This window comes from Orbicella faveolata, unplaced genomic scaffold (assembly GCF_042242905.1).
Source record: "Orbicella faveolata isolate gen_17 unplaced genomic scaffold, um_ofav_v1 contig_12, whole genome shotgun sequence".
Lineage (NCBI taxonomy): Eukaryota > Metazoa > Cnidaria > Anthozoa > Scleractinia > Merulinidae > Orbicella > Orbicella faveolata.
In genome coordinates this window covers 31617501-31640000 of record NW_028301539.1, presented here as the reverse complement: position 1 = coordinate 31640000, position 22500 = coordinate 31617501, and the positions used below count along the sequence as shown (strand labels likewise).

General features: G+C 41.1%; 2 protein-coding genes across 2 annotated transcripts in view; one reads left to right on the top strand and one right to left on the bottom strand.

The window, feature by feature from the left end:
* The window catches only part of LOC110040319 (uncharacterized), a 42357-nt gene that overhangs the window by 14194 nt on the left and 5663 nt on the right, over positions 1-22500 (bottom strand). Inside the window, exons 2-7 of the mRNA XM_089277510.1 lie at positions 5911-11623; positions 5419-5575; positions 2572-5012; positions 1918-2080; positions 1457-1735; positions 679-1067 (exon numbers count right to left, since the gene is read on the bottom strand). Of these exons, the coding sequence (XP_089133636.1) occupies positions 679-1067; positions 1457-1735; positions 1918-2080; positions 2572-5012; positions 5419-5575; positions 5911-11623 (9142 nt within the window). The remainder of the gene's footprint in view (positions 1-678; positions 1068-1456; positions 1736-1917; positions 2081-2571; positions 5013-5418; positions 5576-5910; positions 11624-22500) is intronic.
* LOC149117565 (uncharacterized) overlaps positions 22436-22500 on the top strand; it is a 2528-nt gene continuing 2463 nt past the window's right edge. The window contains exon 1 of the mRNA XM_089277800.1: positions 22436-22500. This exon is cut by the window's right edge and continues 1242 nt beyond it. The gene's annotated coding sequence lies outside the window, so the exon portion shown is untranslated.

Here is a 22500-nt window from a genome sequence, read left to right as displayed (position 1 = left end):
TCACGTTTTCTCAAAATCTCCCCGTAGGACCCCACCTCAAACTTTCAGGAATTAGAAAGTGGCTCTGATTAAACATTCATGCAAAGTTAAAGAAAAATCTGTGAGACAGATTTTTCGCAAACAAAGAAATTGTGATATTTTGCCTACTTCAGGTGACGCCACGTATCGCGTGCAAGAAAGCAATAGTAAATTAAAACTCCTTCAGTTACCAGTTGTTTATCTTCCTTTTTTTGTCATTTTTTATTGGTCCTAGGCTTAAACAAATGTTTGAAAGCAGTTTGAAACTATCGACACGTATACCAAAGTGGTTTAACGTGTTTTAAGTGCTAAAGTTGTTTTCGCTTTTCTTGGGGTTACTTGCGTCTTTTCTGCACGCGCGACTAATACTGACGTCCGACTGGTAATCGTAGCACGTGCTACTGGGTCTCGGAAAAACTGTAGCAAGCCACCTTAAGCTTGTAAAGTGCAATCGCTTTACCGTTCCTTTACACGTCAATATTACGTTGTATCGTGGATGGCTCTTAATTTGATACTGTTATTGTGAGAACTTAGTGGTACTAAATAATTTGAAGTGATATCCCTGATTGCAGTCTCCTTGCTAATTCAATTAACCGCAAACTTAAATCTAAACCTGCATCTTTACCACTCTTGAAATTTTCAGAACCTTAAGCAACACACCTCAAAAGAGACTTGAAGATTGGATTGAAGCTGCATTTTCAAAGTCAGAGATCCAGTGGAATCGGCGCCGTAACTGTAAAAGCTCTTGTTCAGATCTGTCTCGGAAGGTGATGAAATTCCTGTCCATTCTGTAAGTAAGATGGAAACATATTCATTTACAAGCTCTGCTCTCTTGTGTGCATCCTTCTCTAGGATAATCGCTTGCGCCAGAGATTCTGTCGACCTGGTCTGACTCTCGGGAGCACTGATTTCAGCAGTGATGGCTGAGAGTCGGGAAGTCTTTCTCAGTCCAGGATTGCTTTTAATGAATCGAGTCCAGTCCGCATCAAACAGAGAGATTTGGCAGCGGCCTGGCTCTTCAGTTAGAACTTTGGCCATGAGTTTTACTCCTGTGAAAATAATCATAAATTAGCATGACCCAAATCTTAAATAAGAATTAAGGGTATTGTTACTTGCGATGAAATAATACCGAGTGCTTTTGCTTCACTAGTTCAATTGTTTTAATTTCTGAACGTAAACTAGAACGTGCAATCCACAGCTCGAATACTTCTGAATCCTTATTTTGACGAGGTTTTTCAATCAGTCATTTTATTTAAGAACTCGGTTAAAATATTCAGTACGTAAGTACTATAGTACATCAACATAAATACCAATCTAATATTTAAGCAGCGCTTATACTTACGCTATTACTACTTAGCAGCTAGATGAGATCGACGTCAAGAGCGAATGCCCGTGCATAGGTAACCTCGGTACGTGCGTTCTTCAAAATACATCTTACCTTCCTTTGCATGAATGAAGCCCAATCCAGCCTTGGTCAGCAGTTTAACGATACCAGTTTCTCGCTCCATTACACCAGCTCCACTGATTGGTCCCCAGTTTATCGCCAGTCCGGGTAGACCGAGCACGTGTCTTCGGTACTGAGCGAGGGAATCTTGAAAAGCATTACAGGCGGAATATGACGATTGTCCCATGTTACCAACGATGGACGCCATGGATGAAAACATGACGAAGAAATCCAGATCCATTTCTAAGCTCATTTGGTGAAGCAAAAATGAACCTAACATGATTTGAAACAAGTTATTGATATGAGATAATAAACTAGAAAAAAGCAAACTCTGTCAGTTGTGCTTGAAAGCAAAATTATCAAGATGACCTATTCGGTTTGTGTCAACATAAGCCTCGACCGCTATATCTCTCTGTTTGTCACGCTCAAGTACTTCTATTTTTTAGTTCTTTTACCTTTGATCTTAGGGCCCATGACTTCGGTGAAGCTTTCAAAGGTCAGATCCTTGATAAATTCGTCTCTAAGAACCATGGCAGTGTGCACGATTCCAGCCACACTTGGAAGAGATTGAAGCCGTTGTTTAAAGGAAGACATCTGGCATTTGTTCGAAATGTCAACCTACGAAAATGAAATAGGATTTAATTAGGTTCTGTTCCTTTTTTTACTGTAGATTTCTATAATTCTAAAACAACCCCCTTATCTAAGTGCCAGAGTATTTAGCACTACTATGTTAATTGCGGACAGCAAATAACGAACAAGTATTGCAGTTTGAACCTGGTGAAAATCCCAACTGCCCTAGGGATAACCAGTTGGGTATTTACATCGCGCTGTGGAGGAGTTGAACTACAAAGAGTTTTGAGAACGAATTCAACTGGTGGAAGGAGGAGGATTTGAACTCCACTCCAGAGAACTCCACATGCATTTGAAATCCATTGCACTTAATCAATTGACCACCCTATGTCCTTAATTCCATTGTTTGTGTATAATGCCTTTTCTATTTACGTGATTACAAATTTGTTGCAATCTTGCCTTCTTGTCGAAAACAATACATTTGAAATCCTTGAAGTATGTACAAGATCACGTCGACAATATGACACTGTAATAATTACCTGAAAGATGTGGATCTTAGCACCGGTCCTCTTCTCAATCGCTCGTATCCACTGACACTTGTCTTCTGAGGGCTTGGACCGACCAATAAGCCCTAGAGATCTTGCTCCATTCTCTATCATCCAACAAGCAACTTCAAATCCAAATCCTCGGATTCCTCCTGCTACCAGGTAAGTTCTGTTTTCTTTCAAACCACACCCGTCTAAGCCGCGAGGGAGAACTGGAATATGTTGCAGGTGATTGTCTTCTTCAAAAGATGCATACGAGTAGATTGGAAAGAAAACTTCTGAAAATGCCTTTACTTGGAATTTTCGACTTGACGTGTTTACCGCTTTGATTGACTTCGTCAAATCAACAGTCTCGAGCTGCAATGAAAGAAGCTTTTCAAGAACTCCTTTATCTTCCAGCAGTTTAAGACTTTCTAAACTGAGTTTCTCGAAAACCAGGCGAGACAGAAGAATGTGTGCTATGTCCTCTCGCTCGTATCTGACACTTGTATTTGCGGGAAATACGACGTCACCATGGAACTCAGAGCTCAAGATAATGACTCTTCCTCCTCGTTTAAGAGACCGACTACTTTTTTGAAGAGCATTTGGAGAAGGTGGATAGAAAAATACAACGGCATCGAAGGGGTCGTTGTAATCACTACTGAGATTGGGGGAACTCTGACGCAGCACACCTTCCGCACCCATTTCAAGCAGAAGAGTCTTTGTAGGCGTTTGGCAAGTGTCGGGAATGGTGCAAAATACTCTGTGACCCGATGTTTTTGCAAGACAAACTGCTGCTGGTCCAGGACCTCGGTTGGCTTCATGTATCAGTAATTTCTGGTTTTGTTCACCAGGAAATGCCATTTGAAGAGCGTGAGATGCTATGGCTAAGCACGCAGGAATAAATGTGGCCTGCTCCTTTGTCAGGCTTGCTGGCTTTACAAAGACGTCACTGACTTGGATGGACATGGAATGGGAAACCCGTCCAGTGGAAAGAACACCACACACCTCGTCGCCAATCTGGAAAGTGGGTTCGCTCTTCTCAGGTATACCAGTCACTTTTCCAACCACGAAGACACATCCTTTTGGTTTGGCTACATCGGTCAGAGATTCAGAGGGTGTCCAGCTATAAAGCAGGTCTATTGTCAGCTCAGAGGGGGATGGTTTCGACAGACTTTGTTCACGCAGGCAGAGCTTTCCTGACGAAGGAAAAGTTGACAGGTACAATGAATGTTTCTTCTTGATCTCGTCCATGCTGGTTATGGTAGTTTTCTTCTGGAGCGTTGGTAATCTTTGGAGGCGGTTAATGAATCGTTTGCCCTCTCGGAAGGCTACCTCGTCTTCAATACTGTCACCTAGAATCTCGTCAGTCAAGGCATCTACTTCATTCACATTCTTTTTGCTGTCAAGGTCAATAGCTGTAACCCTGAGGCTGGGGTCTTCAAGGTTTGCTGTTCGTCGAAGACCCCAGACTGTAGAACCCCACGGCATGGATTTAGTTTCAGAAGACCTTTCGCAAGAGCTCAGCACCTGTGTAGACTCAGTTATGAGGAACAGCCGTGAATCAAGACACTCTTTTTTCACCAGCAGCTTGATTAAGAAGACGGAACTGCTGAAAGCGATGCTTTGAGCTTGATCAATCACATCGAAGTTGTCCAGTAGAAGCGTCGTTTGAACAGGCCACATGTTTATGACCCTGAGGTTGGGTGAATCTCTTTTTGGTATGCCCCAAAAGACTGTTTCAATCACTTTTTGCACTTCGCTGTTGTAAGCCACATCACGTAGTTCACCTGGCAGGTCAACTATGATCACCTTGACTTTTGCAGCCTGAAGTCTTGAGATTAAGGTGTTTGAGAAATCGGAGGAATCTTTCAACACTACGCACGTCAAATGTTCCACGCTTTCTTTTCGCTCTTCCAGTGTTAGCTCCTTTTCTTTCCAATTGACTTCATACGCAAGGTCAACGAAACCAAGTTGGCGTGGTGAGCTAGTCAACTCCGCGATACGAAACTCACACATGGTTAATAAAACGTTACCGGAAGGACTCATGAGGGTAACGTCAAATTTTCCAAAGTCGTTCGCATCAGCAGTGACGTGACAGTACAGCTGGTTCGAAGATGGAACATCATTAAGAGTAATGCTTTTGAAACCCACCGGCACAATTGACTTGTCATTGGTTAACGAAATTCCAAGCGGAACAAAGCAGGACTGTAAACAGGCGTCTAAGATGCAGGGATGGATAACATAATCTGCAGCTTCTGTTTGGATTTCCAGAGATTCACTGATATCGACCAGACAAAGTCCTTCATTGCTGCACTGCCATATTTGTTTGATGATGGAGTATGTTGGGCCGTAGTTGAAACCAAACTTCTCCGTTATTTCTCTGAATTGCTCCACCGGCATTTTGGTCATATTTATCATCAGTGCGTTTACAGCTGGACCAACCTGATTTGGAGCTGTGAATATAAAGAAGCGAAAATATTGGGTTTTTAATACGCGCAAAGCCTTCCAAAAGTATATTTACAGGTTTTTCCAGCATTTTTTGTTGTTGTAAGTTCTAAATGTCGAAGTGGCACACATTTTGAAACCTGGTTTATTAAAATGACGGAGATTGCAGTTAGATATCAAATTACAACTTTCCTTTTTGTTTGATTTGAGGATTTAACAGATTGTCATCAATCTAGCTAATAAAAGACAGTTAAAAACGAAGGGAAATTAAGACCACCGTCATCAAAGACATCGAAAACGACAACAGGCAGAACAATAATGAAAGCAACATCAAAGAACTTCTTTTCAAATATTTCTTTGTCACAATAGGTTAAGACAAAAGAAATGAATAATTTCAAAGCGAAAATAAAGTACCTTCATCTTCGCTCATTTGTCTTCTGTGCAAAAGATCAACGGAAATACTCCCACTGCTCAGTTTAATCTCAGAATGTTGATCTTGAACACTAGTAATGTTGAACTGAGTTGTGTCAATTCTGTCAGTTTTCATAAGACGTAGTCGTAAGGAGCGCACCTAAAACAGAGAAAATTAATAATTTGATGAGACGAATTGATCTTGCTACTGACAAAAAGTCAGTAGCAGCTGAGCCAAAGCTCTCCTTTCATAATCATTACTTATCCTAAAACATGTTACGTTAAAAAAATGAGAATGGAAAATGACGAATTCTAACAACATAGCAAGCATACAAAAACGTTTAGGCTATCGCATTCCATTTTCACCTTATACAATTTTGCACGTTGGTAGAAACTTTTTTTGCAGTCATTTTGAAAAGAAGTTAAAAACTGATAAGCTAATTGTTTTAGTTGGCCTACTGTTTCCACTACGTTTGAGTACTAAATTTTATTTACCTGTGTTTCAGGCAGTGTAAGAAGACTTGACAGCTTAACATCACTTAGTTCCAAGCCAGCAATATCAACGAACTTGTCCTTCGCCATCGCAAAGGCCATTTCTAGGTAGGCAGCCCCCGGCATCACAGTTACTCCCTGAATAAGAGCGTGGTCTTTCAAACTTGCAAAACGATGGACATCAATCTCGGTTTCCCAGCAGTGCAGTCCTGAAAAAAAGTCGGTCATTTTCACCTGTCCTAGAAAGGGGTGTGTTTGCTTCTTTGTGGGTTCCTCTGTTCCAAGTGGAGGAATTATGGTCATGGGTGGATGTTCCCTGTACCAAAAGCTGTTTTCCAGCCATGGATAGTTGAGCGAACGGACGAACTTGGCCGATGGATTCTTCTGTACGCATTGCCAATCAATGGGAAATCCTAGGGTGTAAAGTTTGCATATGGTGTTCTGGAGAAAGCGTTTGTGCTGGTCTTGAACAGGTACCCTCTTTCGAGGAAGTGTTGCAATGACAACTGGCAATTCCTGGTCTTTACGGTTGTTTTGAAGAGCAATTTGCTTGACGTAGTGGGCTAAAATAGGCTGCGTGCTAGCCTCAATAATCTGTTTGTAACCATCGAGTAGCAGGTTCTTCATTGCTTGATAGAACTGGACTGGGAAGCGAATATTTCGCCACCAATAATCGCTGTTTAACTGTTGACCTGAGACGACTCCACCCTCGACGGTAGAATACATTGGAATCTTCGACAGCTTAGGCTTTAATGTGATCCTTTTCATTGCTGCTTCAAAAGGTTTCTTGATAACCTCCATATGCGGACTGTGAAATGCGTGTTTTGTCCCAAGAATACGCCAGAAAGTATCCTTTGCGTGTACTGCCAGATGCTGGCCAAGGGCGTCGATGGATTCGGAATCACCAGACAGTGTCACGCTCTTCGCATCATTGACTGCGGCGATGCTTAGTGTGGCGCTTAGCTTCAATTCTGTAAGTAGTTTTTTTGCATTTTCTTCTGACATGCCCAAAGCCGCCATGGCACCATTGTTAGGGCATTTATCTTGCAATGTGGAACGAATCAGCACCAGTTGCACTGCTTCCTTGACCGTTATAATCTCAGAAACACAAGCAGCTGCAAACTCACCAAGACTGTGACCAATGACGGCTGAAGGATAGATTCGCCAGGACATCAGCAGCTGTGCAGTAGCATACTGCACAGCAAACGTGGCTGGCTGGGCGATGCAATTCTCGGAAATTCTTGATTTGTCTTCTGATGCCATCAGCTCATCTACAAGTGACCACGTCATCCCCATGTCTTTAAGTATGTTGCTTACAGTTAAAATAGCCTCTTTAAACGTTTCCTCTGTTTCAATGAGCTGTCTACCCATGGCATACCATTGAGAGCCCTGCCCGCCAAACATGAAGACGATCTTTGGGTCAGCGGAGTTTACTTCACCATAAGAAACCGACTTGTCCCATCCCACGAAGTCATTAGCGTAGTCTGCTAGAGTCTTGGATGCATCATTAGTGGATCCAAAGGCAAGTGCCAACCGGTGTGGGAGTTGACTGCGGCGTTCGTTTAAAGAGTAACATAAGTCGTTGACAAAAGATTTGTCTACTTCGTTGACATGATCTTTCAGCCATTCAGAATATTGCCGTGCCATCTTCTGTAAAGCCTCTTTAGAGCGCGCAGAGATTGTGAGAATATTATTTAAGCGATCAACGGGTTCTTCATGCACTGAGGTTTCCTTCGAGGTAACTTCGCGAAGGATGACGTGGACGTTTGATCCACCATATCCGAAGGAGTTAACTGCTCCTATTCGCAGTTTCCCTGATTCTGTGTTCCATGGTTCGCTTGTTTGTTGTACAATTAGGCCTTTCTCTTCCAACTTTAATTTGGGATTCAGAACATTTACGTTAACAGTTGGCACCAATCTTTTGTTTTTGATCATTAGAGCGACCTTGATAAGCCCAGCAAGACCTGAGGTTGACTCTGTGTGATTAAGGTTCGACTTTACCGAACCTATTCTTAGCTTTCGTGTGGGCTTTCCATGTCCTCTGGTGTAAGTATCAGCTATGGAGGTAACCTCTATCACATCTCCAATTGCAGTACCAGTGCCATGCGCTTCGAAGTAATTCACCTCGCTTGGATTCAATCCTGACTTTTCTAGCACCGTTCTGGATAATTCAGCTTGCATTTTTGCACTTGGGGCGGTCATCGGTACGGCATTTTGTCCATCGTTGTTCATACCGCAGGCAACTATTTCGCAGTATTGATCATCTTTGTCACTTAAAGCTGCATTGGATAGCTTCAAAACAACTGCTGCAAAACCTTCTCCCCGTCCATAGCCGTCGCCAGAGGCATTAAAACTTTTGCAGCGCCCGTCAGGTGCCAGGAGACCAGCCATACTGGATACCATCTGCATGGAGTGATCGAGAATGATGTTAGATGCACAGATAATTGCTATATCGCAATCTTCGTTGTGCAGATTATCACAAGCGAGCTTCAGAGCAGTTAACGATGAAGAGCATGCCGTATCAACGGCTAGACTTGGACCTGTTAGGTTAAGACAAAAGGACACTCTATTGGCAAGAATGGATGCTGTGATTCCCGTAGATGAAAACTGGTCGATGTTATTGTAATTTGATGGGTCGGTTATAAGTGTTCCGTACTCAAGATTCATCACACCGACAAAAACCCCTGTTCTACACCTTTGAAGATCTTCAAGTCGCATTCCGGAATCTTCAATAGCCTCGTATACCACTTGTAGAAGAATTCGCTGTTGAGGATCCATTCCACGGGCCTCTTGATTGGAGATGCCAAAGAACCTGTTGTCGAAACGCTGTATTTCTTCCAGGTAAGAGCCATTGACGGCACAGAGACGTCCACTGACAAATCGCTCAGGATGATATAGTTGGAAGAAAGTTTTGTGCTCTTCTTTTCTATTCTGGGGAAACGCGCCAATGGAATTCTTTCCTTTCTCAAGCAAATCCCAGAACAGGTCCTTGCTGCTGGCTCCAGGAAATCTGCAGCTAATACCAATTATGGAAATGGCAGGGCGTTCAGACTTCGGTTGTTTTAAGTGATCATCTTGTACCTGCAAGGGCATTACGTTTGTTTCCGTCTGGGTAGGCAGCATTTCAACGTCATTCTGACAAGTAAAACTATCCACTAACTCGAAAATTAATACGATGAATGGTGGGAAAATAACGAGAGCGTGAATCAGTCCTAGGACTAATACAAGAGGGATCAGTCGACTAAAAATGTCTGCCAGACTTGGATAAATAAACCCCAATGAGACCGATCCAGCTATATGAACTACCGCTGCAACAAGCACAGACCACCAGACAGAGCTCAGGGCTTCAACCATACGATCTCGAACAGCTTTCATTTCTGAAAATACAAATGAATGGGCCACTTGGATGCTGAAACTCAGCGATAGGATAACTGTCAAATAGAGGGCAAGAAAGGAAATGTGATTGAGATGAATTCCCCAGGCCTCCATGATGCCTGCTGCCTCCAGGACAAGTATGTCCAGTGTTATAGCTAGGTAAGCACTAATCCTGAAACTTGAACTTGCGAGCAACGAATGTACAAACACTACAACGGTGGCGATAAGAAGAATAAAGACGGTTTCTCTTTCCAACAAAAAGAGGTCATCAAGTTCCAAAAATGTCTCAGACACTGGTATCGCTTCTTGGGACGACTGTGTGGAAAGGTCTCCCCTTAATTCTTCAAGGGACCTTCTGTCTTCTCTATAGCGGTTGCGTACAACCATCTTTAAATGAACACGAGATGCTAAAATGTTGCGTCTGAGATTTCCTACTCCAAAATGTAAGTCTTGACGAAAAGGGACGTGAAGGGTCTGATTAAGAAATACGTCTAGACATTGGAAAAAATCAGACTTCGAGCATTTTATGTTTTTAAAACTCACCCACTGCCGTAAGGATGCCATCCAACACAACGATTCCCTCGCACTGTAGGGGGCCTCTTGGAGCATTTTACAAGTGTCTAAAATTGTATCTTGTACAGAATCCCGTGAATACTCCATTTCCACGGGGAAAACGATGCTCGTGTCAGTTTCTTTACCAAAGAACTTTTGTTGTGCTTTACTGAACTGCTTGAAATTTTCATTTTGGTAAAGTGCCTCGGTGGTTCCCGCTCGCTCATCAGGCTGTAAAGCAGACGACAGGCACAAACTAATGATGCAAGCAGAGATGAAAAGTGAGAGAATTTTACCACCCAGTGACGTTATTATCTGGGCATAGACTCTCAAACTGTGTCGTAGTTTCGCATTTAGCCATTGTATGGACCCGTTTTGCAAGCCTCCGACTTCGGCGATTTGCGATCCTCTGCGACGAGGCACAGACGAGGTGTCCATGTTCTTTACTCGCCTTTCAAAATACGTCAACAAAGTGACTGTTACTATGAAAGATGAAACCGAGAGAACTGTAAAAGTTACAATCGCTACGGTGAAAAATTCGGAAATCACATCAAAGGAAGATTTGATTGCGATTCCAATCGAAATTGTTCCACACAATGCCGACAATGCAGCAGGTAGTCCCGCTCTCGTAACACAGTTACTGACGTGGTGTTCAAGTGATGGCACCTTACGTCGTTCCCATTCCACAAGGAAAAGTATCATGTCTGAGGTTGCTTTACCCAAAAGCAAAAAGGGAATAAACAGGGTAGTTGGGAAAAGAGAGGTGTTCGTCATCGAGATAATACCTGCAGAAAAGGTCATCGGAAATAGAATTGATGAAATCATCAGTACGACTATTTTTAGGCAACTGTGATTATTAGAGGAAAGGAATATGAGAATAAAGACAAGAACAGCCATTGCCACAGGTGTAACATAAAGTGGCCATAGCTCCACTCTCAAAACGGTTTCCAATGCATCGTTTCTTGTTTTCCCAGTCTTGAAGGCGAGTTCTGCACATTTCAAGTGACGACCCAACGACGGGAGGAGACTCTCAAAAGATGTTTCAAAGTTGATAACTGCTTGGTCTTCTTCTTTAGTTGTTGCCTTTTTAAGGAAGTAAATAAGTCGTAGGGCGTCAGCCCGACCAGTCGGCGGATTTGTTTTCCGTTGAACTTGAAAATTACTCAACAATCGCTTAAAGGAAGAATTGAAAGTTTGACCAGAGGAGAGAACGACAGTGGAGTTTGCCAACTCACCAACCAGAATGGAAGAAAGGTTCCCCAGATTTTCAAACTGAGTACCAGCTAATTCGAGAGGACTGCTGATGATGCAGTCATGTTCAGCTGGTTTGTGTTGGGTGTCTGAAAGCAACTGCCTCGAGCATATTTCACTGTAGCCACTAATGTTTACTATGGTCTTGTGGACGAGAACGGCGTCTTTCAAACAATCTTCACTCAGGATATCTTGACCATGACTAGGGACCATGATGATCTGTTCTTGGCGCGCTTCAAGAAGTGGAAAGAACTGTGCTGCTTGATGGAAGTCTTTCTTGGATTGGCTGTCAGTGGCAGTGAAGCGTTCAACAGAGGGAAGCTCGACACGAAGGCGAATGAATCCCAGGCAGCTTACAGTGCCAATTATAAGTGACAGAAGAAATACAACCCACGGTTTACGAGCTAGAAACAACCCCAATTTCTCGAATGTTTTCTCGTAGGTAAGGAGGGTGCCGTAAGATAGGTATCTTCGTCTTCTGAAGATGTCCCCACATCCAAGGTCACGCTTTTTACGGGTCGGGTGAATATGGTACGACCTAGACGCAAATATGCGATTTTGTTTAACTATTGTTTTTTATTGAAAACTCATGGTTGACTTGAGGGTACAGAAGGAGAGACTGAGGTTCGTGTCGTTGCTAAGGTAAAGAAATATTGGAACGTGAGAAAACAAACTACACGAATAAACCGGCACACTCATAAGGATTCTTTGCTCAGAAGGCTTGGGGCTGAGGGGCGGGGGGCGGGGGGCGGGGGGAGGTTAGTATGATGACTACAAAGGGCATTTCATGTTTGGAAAATTCAACATTTCACAAGACAATCTGAGGTGTCAAGAGCAGTCGGTCATAAGACAACATCACACCCGCATGTTTGCAATAAAAGCAATTTACCTCGAAGTGTCTTTTGGTCAATCAAGTCATGTTTTCTAAATAACGTTAAAGAACATGACACACCCACGAACTTCTCCATAACTTTCTTTATGACAGGTAGAACAGTTGACTTGTGCCTAGACTCTTTTCGGAAAACTATTCCGTATGACGAAATTGAACAATTGCTTTTGTTGTAATTTATTGTAACCCTTCTTCACCCACAAAACACAGAAGAGCACTCATTGTTTCGTTACTAAGTATTCGCGCATCGAGATCGAATTTAAATTTGGAGAACGAGGGGAAAAGTCCTCGGAGGAGGGCGAGAACCACAGCAAACTCAACTACTAAGGATGCCGGGTCACACATTCAAACAAGGGGGACATTGGTGGGTGACGGGGGCTTTCACCACTGTGCAACCCGTGTTCCCTAAATGCTGAGTTGCAGAAACGCGTCCTATTGAGGCGTAAGTATAAAAGAGGTTCATCATACTGCAGGGCTTATGTCATACAATGATGCGCCTTAACTGGCATTTGTAGCCTTTGCAAAAAAATATGGAATCTGCAGGTTATAAGGTGCAGAAGTATTTTTTTCGTTCACGGTTGAAGAAAAGTTAAAAACAAGCATCTTTTAGCGAGATATTTAAGCAGGTTGTAACAGTAATATATCTCCTGCCTTGTTAACGATATTGACAGCCTCCTGCCTTGTTAACGAAATTGACAGCCAAATGAAAATAATTATCGTTACAAGGTCTGAAATGAAAATAATAATGATACAAGGTCTGAAATTGACTAATGATTTGTTTGTGCAACTTTTAGTAACAAGCAATGCAATGCAATGCAAAGCAATGGTGAACGCACTGACAGCTTTTTGCCTCTAACGCGATTACCCACATACCCTACGCTTGGTCACGTGCGCACCACTTAAATGGGTTCTCAAACGTTTAAATTGCCCCTTTTTGTTAGTAACTGTCCTAGTCAACTAGTCGGAATCCAATCAGCATGAGTTCAAGAATAAGTCATTCCTTTTTGTGGCTCTTACCTGTAGTAGTCAGGCAGCCACTACCTTATCAGTCATGTAAGAACGCAAGTAGGAAATCCGATTTTGTACAGCTATTGGGTCTTCTGTGACTGATGATCAAACAGAAGTCCGTACAATGTTGGGAATCATAAGATGTTCGAACAAGTATCGTTTTTTGCTCGGTTTTGCAAGATAGTGCTGGCTAAATTCGATTTCTCTCGCCAATGATCGGCTGTGTTGATATCGACTGCAACCACAGACATCGTGAAGACAACGTTTTGTTTTTTCCATGTGATCTAGAGTTGTAAAGTACAATACTCTTTATCTGCGATGTTTTCATGCTACTCTCGACAAGCAATCAGGTACAGCATTCAAACAACGCTGAGATGTATGAAAGACAGGCATGATGGCCGAATGATTTGTTCAGCTCAGCTTTTCGAAATACTCAATGTACAGGATCTGGCAATTCATACCACTTGTGTTCGGTAAAAGATGCCCTCAACGCAAACAGCTATCAAACAGTAGATCTTAGAGCAGTTTTCACATGAGTGTCGAAAAGTAATTGGTTTTGCATTCTAAGCTTCACGATTGGCTTAAAAAAATTCCCGCCACTTTTTTATCCAATCAAACGTAAGAACAGCTACATGTATTTACTTCGAGTTTTGATTGGTTCAATGGATTTCTTTGTCCTTTGTGATTGGCTAGAGTGATTTCTTTGGGTTTGGTTTTAGAGTGGTTCTCAATGGAGTGTCGAAAGTCATCAGGTAATTACTTTGGTTTTGGTTTTGGTTTTCACTATGGTTTGAGATTGGCTGAATAGTCAAATTGGTAAGTAAATGATTTGGCTCTGGGTCTACGCATAGATAATAGAGGGGACTGGTTATGAAGCCCGGAAAACATCAAAGGAGCCAACAAAGATTTCAAGATTTATGTTGGAAGGTCCGTGATCGTGCACAATCTTTTGTTTTGCGCTCATACACTATGCATGATTACGTAACCAAAACGTTTCTATTGGTTAGTTCCTCAGTACGGAGTAAACAACTATTGTGTTTTGTGCACCGTCAAGGCTAAAAAAGGCAACAAAAACAAACAACAAAGAACTTTGACGGGTTTCATAACCATTCCCCTCTATTAACTATGGCCTACGAGACTGTTTTTCAATTAAAATTGAAAACCACTCTAGAGTGAAGATATTAATCAGACCAGAAAATAAATAAGCTTTAGTACACGGCGACAATATCAACTGAGTAATTGATTGCATTGCTTCAGATAAAACTGACTCTATTAAAAGTGTGGTGTGGGAAAATGCAATAATAAAGTACAAGAAGGAGAAAGCCACCATTTGCGGAATATAAAAGCTTGTGTGTTCGACCAGTGCAAGTATGTAAACACACATGAATCCACAGTAATTGCAGAAATTGATGATGTACCAAATGTCAATTTCATAACCCGTTGTGTTGGGGTTGAGATAAAGAAGTCCTAATCATCTTTAGCCTGTAACAAGACAGTACTTGATGACAATAAGGATGATAAAGAAACAATTACTTGTCAAAACCGTCAAGTGACTACTTTGATTTAGTTTTGTAACACCAATTTTGTTTGACAAGATCTTGTGAAGACTGAACGAATCATTTTGAGCTATACATGCTTTAATGACGGTCTACAGAGCTTTCTTAAGAGTTCCAAACTTGAGCCATAACTTTGTGAAATCGATCAGTTTAAATTAATCAAAGAAGCTTATCCTGAAGGGTGGATCACAAAAGATGCATAGAGAAAAGCTGCACGACGAATAGAGTATACCTGTTTCAATTACTTTTTTCTCATTTAAATATCTGTTCAGCTGTTGTTCTGGAATTTCCTGGGTAGCCAATATTTTTAAAAGAAACCATTGAAACGTCATCGTTTCTGGAAGCATTGCGTGCTTTTCATTTATACCAATGTTCTTCTACAAAAATAAGGACTTCACGGTAAATAGCGGGGCGGAGTTGCAGCCGATGTGACAAAACGTACCCAATCCGGTACAAAATACAGGAAATACATAGAACAAATCAAAGTAAAGAAAGGTTGGAGCACAGCGGAAAGAATCACCCGAGCGAGTCAAACAAGATCCTCATGACATTACTAAATTAACATATCTGTAATAGAACGGTCAAATTAGCTTTTCTTTCAGAACAAATCATCTTAATACATATACATGTATGTAGTATATTTATTACATGAAGTGGAACGGACAACATGGCATTCCAATTCTATATGATAATTTGCGGACTTCATGCTTCGCCGAGCGGAAACCAAAACACGGCCGAACACATGAGGGAAAAATATGCGCGGAGACTCGAGGTTTTAAAATCTAAAGACCATTTAACTTTTCTACAGGCTGATTCTTGAATTTACACACTGCTCAGTATCGGTGAGTCCGATGATGCCGTCCTCAAAATTAAGTTGTGTAAAAAATCCATCGTTTTCCCAAGGCTTAACCATACGTTAAAGAAAGTACATTTTTCTAGGCACAAGACTGCTCTTCAATTCCTGCCATTACAAGAATTGCAAATAAAATATCTTTAACGAGATTATTTCATTGTCTACAGGCCGGAACTTATTCTCGCTGACCGGTTTTCGATTCTTCTGATATCAGCATCATTTTAATCCATGAAATAAAGCAACAAACAACAGATTTTATAAGCTTAAAACTGGCTTAAATGCAGAGCCGCGTAAACGTTCCTAAAATGGAAGGTATGGAATTCTACACTGACAATCTGTTTTCGGAAACCCTTTTGATAAAGGGTTGTAAATACTGAAGTCCCAAAAAACTAAATGCAACCGTGACAAAAGAAAAATCTAGGGATCACAATGAGCCGATTAAGAACTATCATATAATGCGCACTTTCCGATAGTAAACAGACAGGTATGAATCAGAAATAACCCAGTTCAGCGATTTCCTAAAGCTGCAATTTTTCAAAATGGTGGATACTGGTAACATGGAAGTTCCGGAATCTTATTCCTCAACTCTTACTACTGCAAGAAAATTTTGAAAATTTTGGCCTGGGTGATTCAAAATCGGTTTTTTAGAGGGTTTTTGAGATATTTAGAAAAATTGCTGTGATATTTGGAAGATTTTTGGAGTATTTCTGGAAAAATATTTAGGCGATTTTAAGTAATATTTGAGGAAGGGCCTGGGAAATGGCCATGTGAGCACTGTTTTCCCGCCATTTATTACATTTTCTGTTCACTACGTTTTCTGTTTACCTTTACTTGTAAAGAAAGACCGAACAAAGATGGAAAAACACTGAATTTTAAATTTGGTTTATCCCCTGACTGCATTTTGGATGAAAATTGGGACTGCAGCCTACTAGATAACAGTCTGAAAAGTGGAGCCCGGGGCCTTGAAGTAGGTGCTATGGAGCCCTGGAGCCCCACTATTTCGCCTTGGGACTATGGAGCCCTTCTTCTCTAGGCCCGGAGCCCTAGAGCACTGAACCCCTAACGGACCCTGATTTCTGTCCTTCTACTTCCAATGGGCGCAAAACACAACCAACTGCCGAGATATATACCGCACAACGCCGAATAGATGATGTAGAGTATTGGCTGTTATCAGCACCTATTGTCAAGCAACCAATTAGAACCTGGAGAAGCAGAGGGTACTGGAACATGTTTGTAGACAGGCTACTATTTTGATCAATTCGTCGATTAAGAGGGAATCGATTTTCAATGAGGGATAATTTTTGAGTCAATGACAAAAACACTAGCAAACATCGTATGCAAACGAAAAGTTTTAAATTGACCAGCTGATAAAGTAGGAAAATATGTCCTTCAAAGCCTGCCTAAATGAGCGTTATTGGATACACTGGGCCAGCAACACGCGCATTGAACATACGAAGTTGTATTGTGAAAATCAAAGAGAGCCTTGATCTTCCCACCATTCATTTGATATTTTCTGTGCAAAATTACCACTTTCCTTGATGTTCTGGTGAAAACTACTCATTGCTCACAACGGCGATTCAAAGGCAAACAAAACCACAAAAGGATGTGGAAGAAAAAGAAAGCTATAAGAAGAGAAAAAACGTGAGCCAAGATAAGACTAGAGTTATTCCGGCAAATGCTACAACTGAGCTTTGTCATCGACTGGAAAATATCATTTCGAGAAGTACTCTGTGAAAAGACACTCCACTCTACTGGGTGTCATATCGCGGCGAGAAATTATGCACCCAGACTAACAGCATTGTTTGTCAGCACTCCAGGTAAAGAACTATCCTGTTTAAGTACTCGAGGAACTTATATTTTTGGTTTAAGAGCTATCAATACATTGTTGTGGTTTCCGCATGCTTAAGGCTATTTTATACGCTGACACACGTCAAGGAACCGATAATATCACTTGTAGATTCGTGAAATATTCACATTCTGTAAATTTACCTTGTCTCTGCAAAGACTTTGCAAGTCGAACAGAACAGAAGTAAAAATTAGCACTGGGAAGCGCGCTCCACCAGGATCTGACAGATTATGTCACAACAGTTTTTGCCGAATTAAATCCATCTTTCCGCACCATTGAGCGGCTTGGTAAAGTAATCTGATGGTCTGTAATTATTTTTAATATTAATTTTGAACACAATACTTCCATACCTCAGTGGAACACCAGGCATAATACCGGCATAACATATATTTTTAGCATAATCGATCACGTGTGGATTCCGCGTCCTACTCAATTCAGAGTATAATCGTATCTGTAACAAAATTTTCGATGGTGATTGGTTCTCCGCGCGCCTATTAGTAGGCACCCTAAGCAACAGACGTCGCCGGCCTGACGACGGCAACCGGAAACGTGACATTTCTTTCGAGACGTCACTGCGCATGTACAACACGTTGTGATCTGACGTTGCCATGAGATCGAAAACGTGAGAACGTGGGGTTTCACGTCGCGACGAAAACGTGAGTACTTGATCTTTTGTTTTGATCCCTTTTAGCTTACTTTTGTGCTATTTTGGTGCCGAACCAAGGTAAAGTTGCATAATGATTGCCTTTATGCTTAAAACAATGTTCTGGAAGTATTCCTGGACTCATTTTTTCTTAACTGAAAAATTGTTTTTCGCATGTCAAACTAGCCTTCAGCGAAGAAATTGCTTTCATCCAACGTAATGCCGCTTAGTATAATTAGTTTTTTTCAGATTTTCACAACGTATAATCGGTAGATTGCTATAGCTTGAAATAACATTGATTTCATTTTGGCAATCCCCTCGTCTTGGTATTTCGTTTAACATAGAGGCTTTTTAAATCGACTCGATGAATTTTGTATTCGAACAGTATACATGTATTTTTTAATGTTTACAAGAGCTGACAAACTTCGCGCTACCAAATTGTCTCGCCTGGATTTTATTTCTTTTACATACAAGATTATTGCATCCTTCGCAGAATGCTGTTTACGATTCTTTATCAAAAGAGCTGGCAAAACTCCTGTATTTGAGCGGCCGATCAATGTGTCGAATGAAAAACGCAGTGAGCTGAGATTTTGTTCAAAATCTCTGTTTAGCAATAAAAGCTATGTTTAGCACAACAACGTGTGTGTGTAATCTTGGCAGTCTAAAAATACACCTGTTTTTTCTCAGTGAGCGGTGATACAAACTTTGGTTAAAAGTCGCAATTAATTGCTTTAGCAATACACGTTTTACATCTAAAATAATTTTTGCTCTTTACATTTGACATTTCAAAGCAGGCAAAGTTTATAAACTTAAATTGTTTCGTTATTTTTCGCAATGATTTTACATCTCTTAGTAAAACATGAATAGTATAAGGTTTTATTCTATCGAGTTATTTTTCCAACTATAGTTTATCTTCAACTCGTAGATGGAGTGGACAGAACAAAAAGATGTGATGCTAGCCCGAGAAATCCTTCTTTAAGGATGTAACTTGCTGTCGCGACCGCAACCTGAAGCCGTTCTAGCCCCAGTTTCTTATCGGTCGTCACGTCGCCGTCGTCAACGAAAACGTCTGTTGCTTAAGGTGCTTAGTGACGTTGGAACCTACAGCGGTTTGTAATTATATAATAACCCAAGTTATTCTCGCATTTTAATTGGTTCTCGCCTATGATCTATTAGAGGACAGACGCACGATTGACGTCATCATTTCAAAGCTTTCCCTCTGTATTTAAAATGGCGGCAAGTTTTGAAAATTTAGATACTATTTTACGTGACTGGGGAAAGATGAGGTACAAAAACGTCTTGCCCAGGCATTGAACAGGTACGAGAGGCTGGAAGAAGAAAGAAAAAGCCGTTTGTTTTCCAGAAAATGACCCAGAAAAAATATTCCAGCAGTCTCAGTCGGCAGTCGAGCGAGACTAAACTAAACGCAAAACTGGTCTTGAAATTAGTTTGGGTAAGAAGCCATTGCTTTATCTCGAATTTAACAAAACCAATAAGCAAAATGTTTATATCATTAATTTATTTAAAAAATTCAACTTTTCTCAGTGTCAAAATGATTGTTGACACAGTTTGATTGCAGGAATTAAACATCAAAACATCATCAGTTTAAATAAACACATAAGCTTAAGTTTAACCTTGTTTTCCGACGCGAATGTTCCAGTCCGTTTCAGGGCACAGAAGCGAGAAAAGTAGAGCACACTACAGCTCACGGCCAACTGTATCCCAGCTATAATGTGTCTCCGACACTATATCAAACTGATTTGAGAATTACCAACCACAGAGGACATAAATTTCCACCGTCACTAACGCTCGTTTCATCCAAAACTCGAATCGAATGGCCTCCAGTGTTGACCGTAACCGCAAGTTTTCCAATCGTATTTTATCAACTCCTGCAATATTCAAGACAACATCCAAACTTTTCGGCTCACAGGGCTGCTCTGATGACAAACACTGACTGACATTTCAGCATTTTCTTAAGACTTGTAGATTTCGCAGTTCAATTCTGCTTTCGCTGTAAGTTTTCAATCTTGGACTCAAGTTTGACAGTGGCGTGATTTTCCTGGACCAATCACAATTCTTTGCCACGCATAGCAACCAATGAGATTGCTTCATTTTGTATAAACAATAGATTACGTCAAATTGCTTTTTCTCCTGTTCGCCAAAGTGGGCAAAGGCCGGCTTTCGAGTAATGTTGAAAGATTTTTTTTTAAAAAAAGCTTTTTCTGCTGTTTCTCTATTATATAAAACAAATAGATTCCATGTTGCCGTGCGTCTGTTCAGTAATAGATCACAGAAGACGTCAAAATGTGGTAAGAACATCAGTGACACACTCGGCTATCGCCTCGTGTGCCACTTATTTGTTCTTACCACATTTTGACGTCATCTGTGATCTATTACTGAACAGACGCACGGCAACATGGAATCTATTTGTTAATTGGATACCTACGCCATCCGCACGCCAATTACGTGCGCTTTAATTTCGCTACAGCTCCTCATGGGAAGCAAACTTGAATGAGCTCGTAATTTCAAATCGGTGTCGCGTTTCGCGCTCGTCCGATTTTGAAATTGCTCGCGCGATTTTATTCCTGAGTGGTACTCCACTCGGTTCAACGAGTACTAATAATCCTGCTCGTAAATTCAAAACAAATTCGGTCTCGCGTTTCTCGCCTGATCGATTAATCGATTGGGTCATGCGATGCAATTTTCAATGAGTGATAATTTTTGAGACAATTACAAAAAAAAGTAGCAATAAGCGCGCGCAAACGACATGTTTTAGAATGATCAGCTGATAAAACAAGATAAATCCTTCAAAGCTTGCCTAATTTAGCGCTGTTGGATACACTGGGCCAGAAACACACGCATTGCTCATACAAGAGTAGACTGAAAAATTAAAGAGAGCCTTAATCTTCCCACCATTGAAACTCTCTGTGTAAAATTATCACTATCCTTGATTTTCTGGTGAAAAAATGTTCATTACTCATTCACAAAGGCGATTCAAAGGCCAACAAAGCCACAAAAGGACGCGGAAGAAAAAAAATTACGAAGAGAGAAAACCTCAAAAGTTTGCCTTCTGGGCAAGCTCAACCGAAATATTACTGACACTATCTCAAAAGTGTGAAAAGAAACGTTATTGCACAAGTTCAAACGAGTTTTTCAAGACTCTTGTTTGACAATATCGCAAGATAATAGCTAGAAAAAGACATCTCAGGCATTTTTAAATACAATTAATATTGCGTCTTTTTTACGCCTGAAGGGTTGAAAATCAAGGAAGTCTGCTAGTTCAATTTTTATTTCTGCTCCTTTTATGCCATTTTCATTCAGTTACATTTTTCAGTCTTAACACACCTAGTGTCTTTATAGCAATAAAGTTTTCCCTTTTTCAGGGAAGATGTTAATGTGAGAAAAGACAAGATTATCGATTGAAGCTTCGACATTCGCGACTCCATATAGGACCGTTACTTACACAATTCTACGATTTAATTATTTTCTTGAGGAGTTGATACTAGGTCATTTAAATGAAATGTTTCTTTTTTACCAAATTCAGAATCCTTTTTGGCCGTAAAGACTGGTAGGACTGGACTCTGCGTTTCATAACGATTAAACACCTTTTGCAACGTACAGTAATGTTAGGGTTTACATATATTCACATATTATGTGAATGTTTAAATATATATATTGAAACTATTTTATGTAAATGTTGGAATATGTGATAATTTAATTTCTCTTATATACCGAACGAAAATCTCGCCGATGATCAGCGGCGAGGTAATTCTGTCTGTATATTAAAGGAACCAAAATCTCGCCGATGTTCAGCGGCGAGGTAATTCTGTCTGTATATTAAAGGAACCAAAATCTCGCCGATGTTCAGCGGCGAGGTAATTCTGTCTGTATAACAAGGAACCAAAATCTCGCCGATGTTCAGCGGCGAGGTAGTTCTGTCTGTATAATAGAGGAACCAAAATTTCGCCGATGTTCAGCGGCGAGGTAATTTTGTCTGTATAATAGAGGAACCAAAATCTCGCCGATGTTCAGCGGCGAGGTAGTTCTGTCTGTATAATAAAGGGACCAAAATCTCGCCGATGTTCAGCGGCGAGGTAGTTCTGTCTGTATAATAAAGGAAACAAAATCTCGCCGATGTTCAGCGGCGAGGTAGTTCTGTCTGTATAATAAAGGAACCAAAATCTCGCCGATGTTCAGCGGCGAGGTAGTTCTGTCTGTATAATAAAGGAACCAAAATCTCGCCGATGATCAGCGGCGAGGTAGTTCTGTCTGTATAATAAAGGAACCAAAATCTCGCCGATGTTCAGCGGCGAGGTAGTTCTGTCTGTATAATAAAGGGACCAAAATCTCGCCGATGTTCAGCGGCGAGGTAATTCTGTCTGCATAAGAAAGCGACCAAAATCTCGCCGATGTTCAGCGGCGAGGTAATTCTGTCTGTATAATAAAGGAACCAAAATCTCGCCGATGTTCAGCGGCGAGGTAGTTCTGTCTGGATAATAGAGGAACCAAAATTTCGCCGATGTTCAGCGGCGAGGTAGTTCTGTCTGTACAATAAAGGGACCAAAATCTCGCCGATGTTCAGCGGCAAGGAAATTCTGTCTGTATTAAAGGGACGGAAAT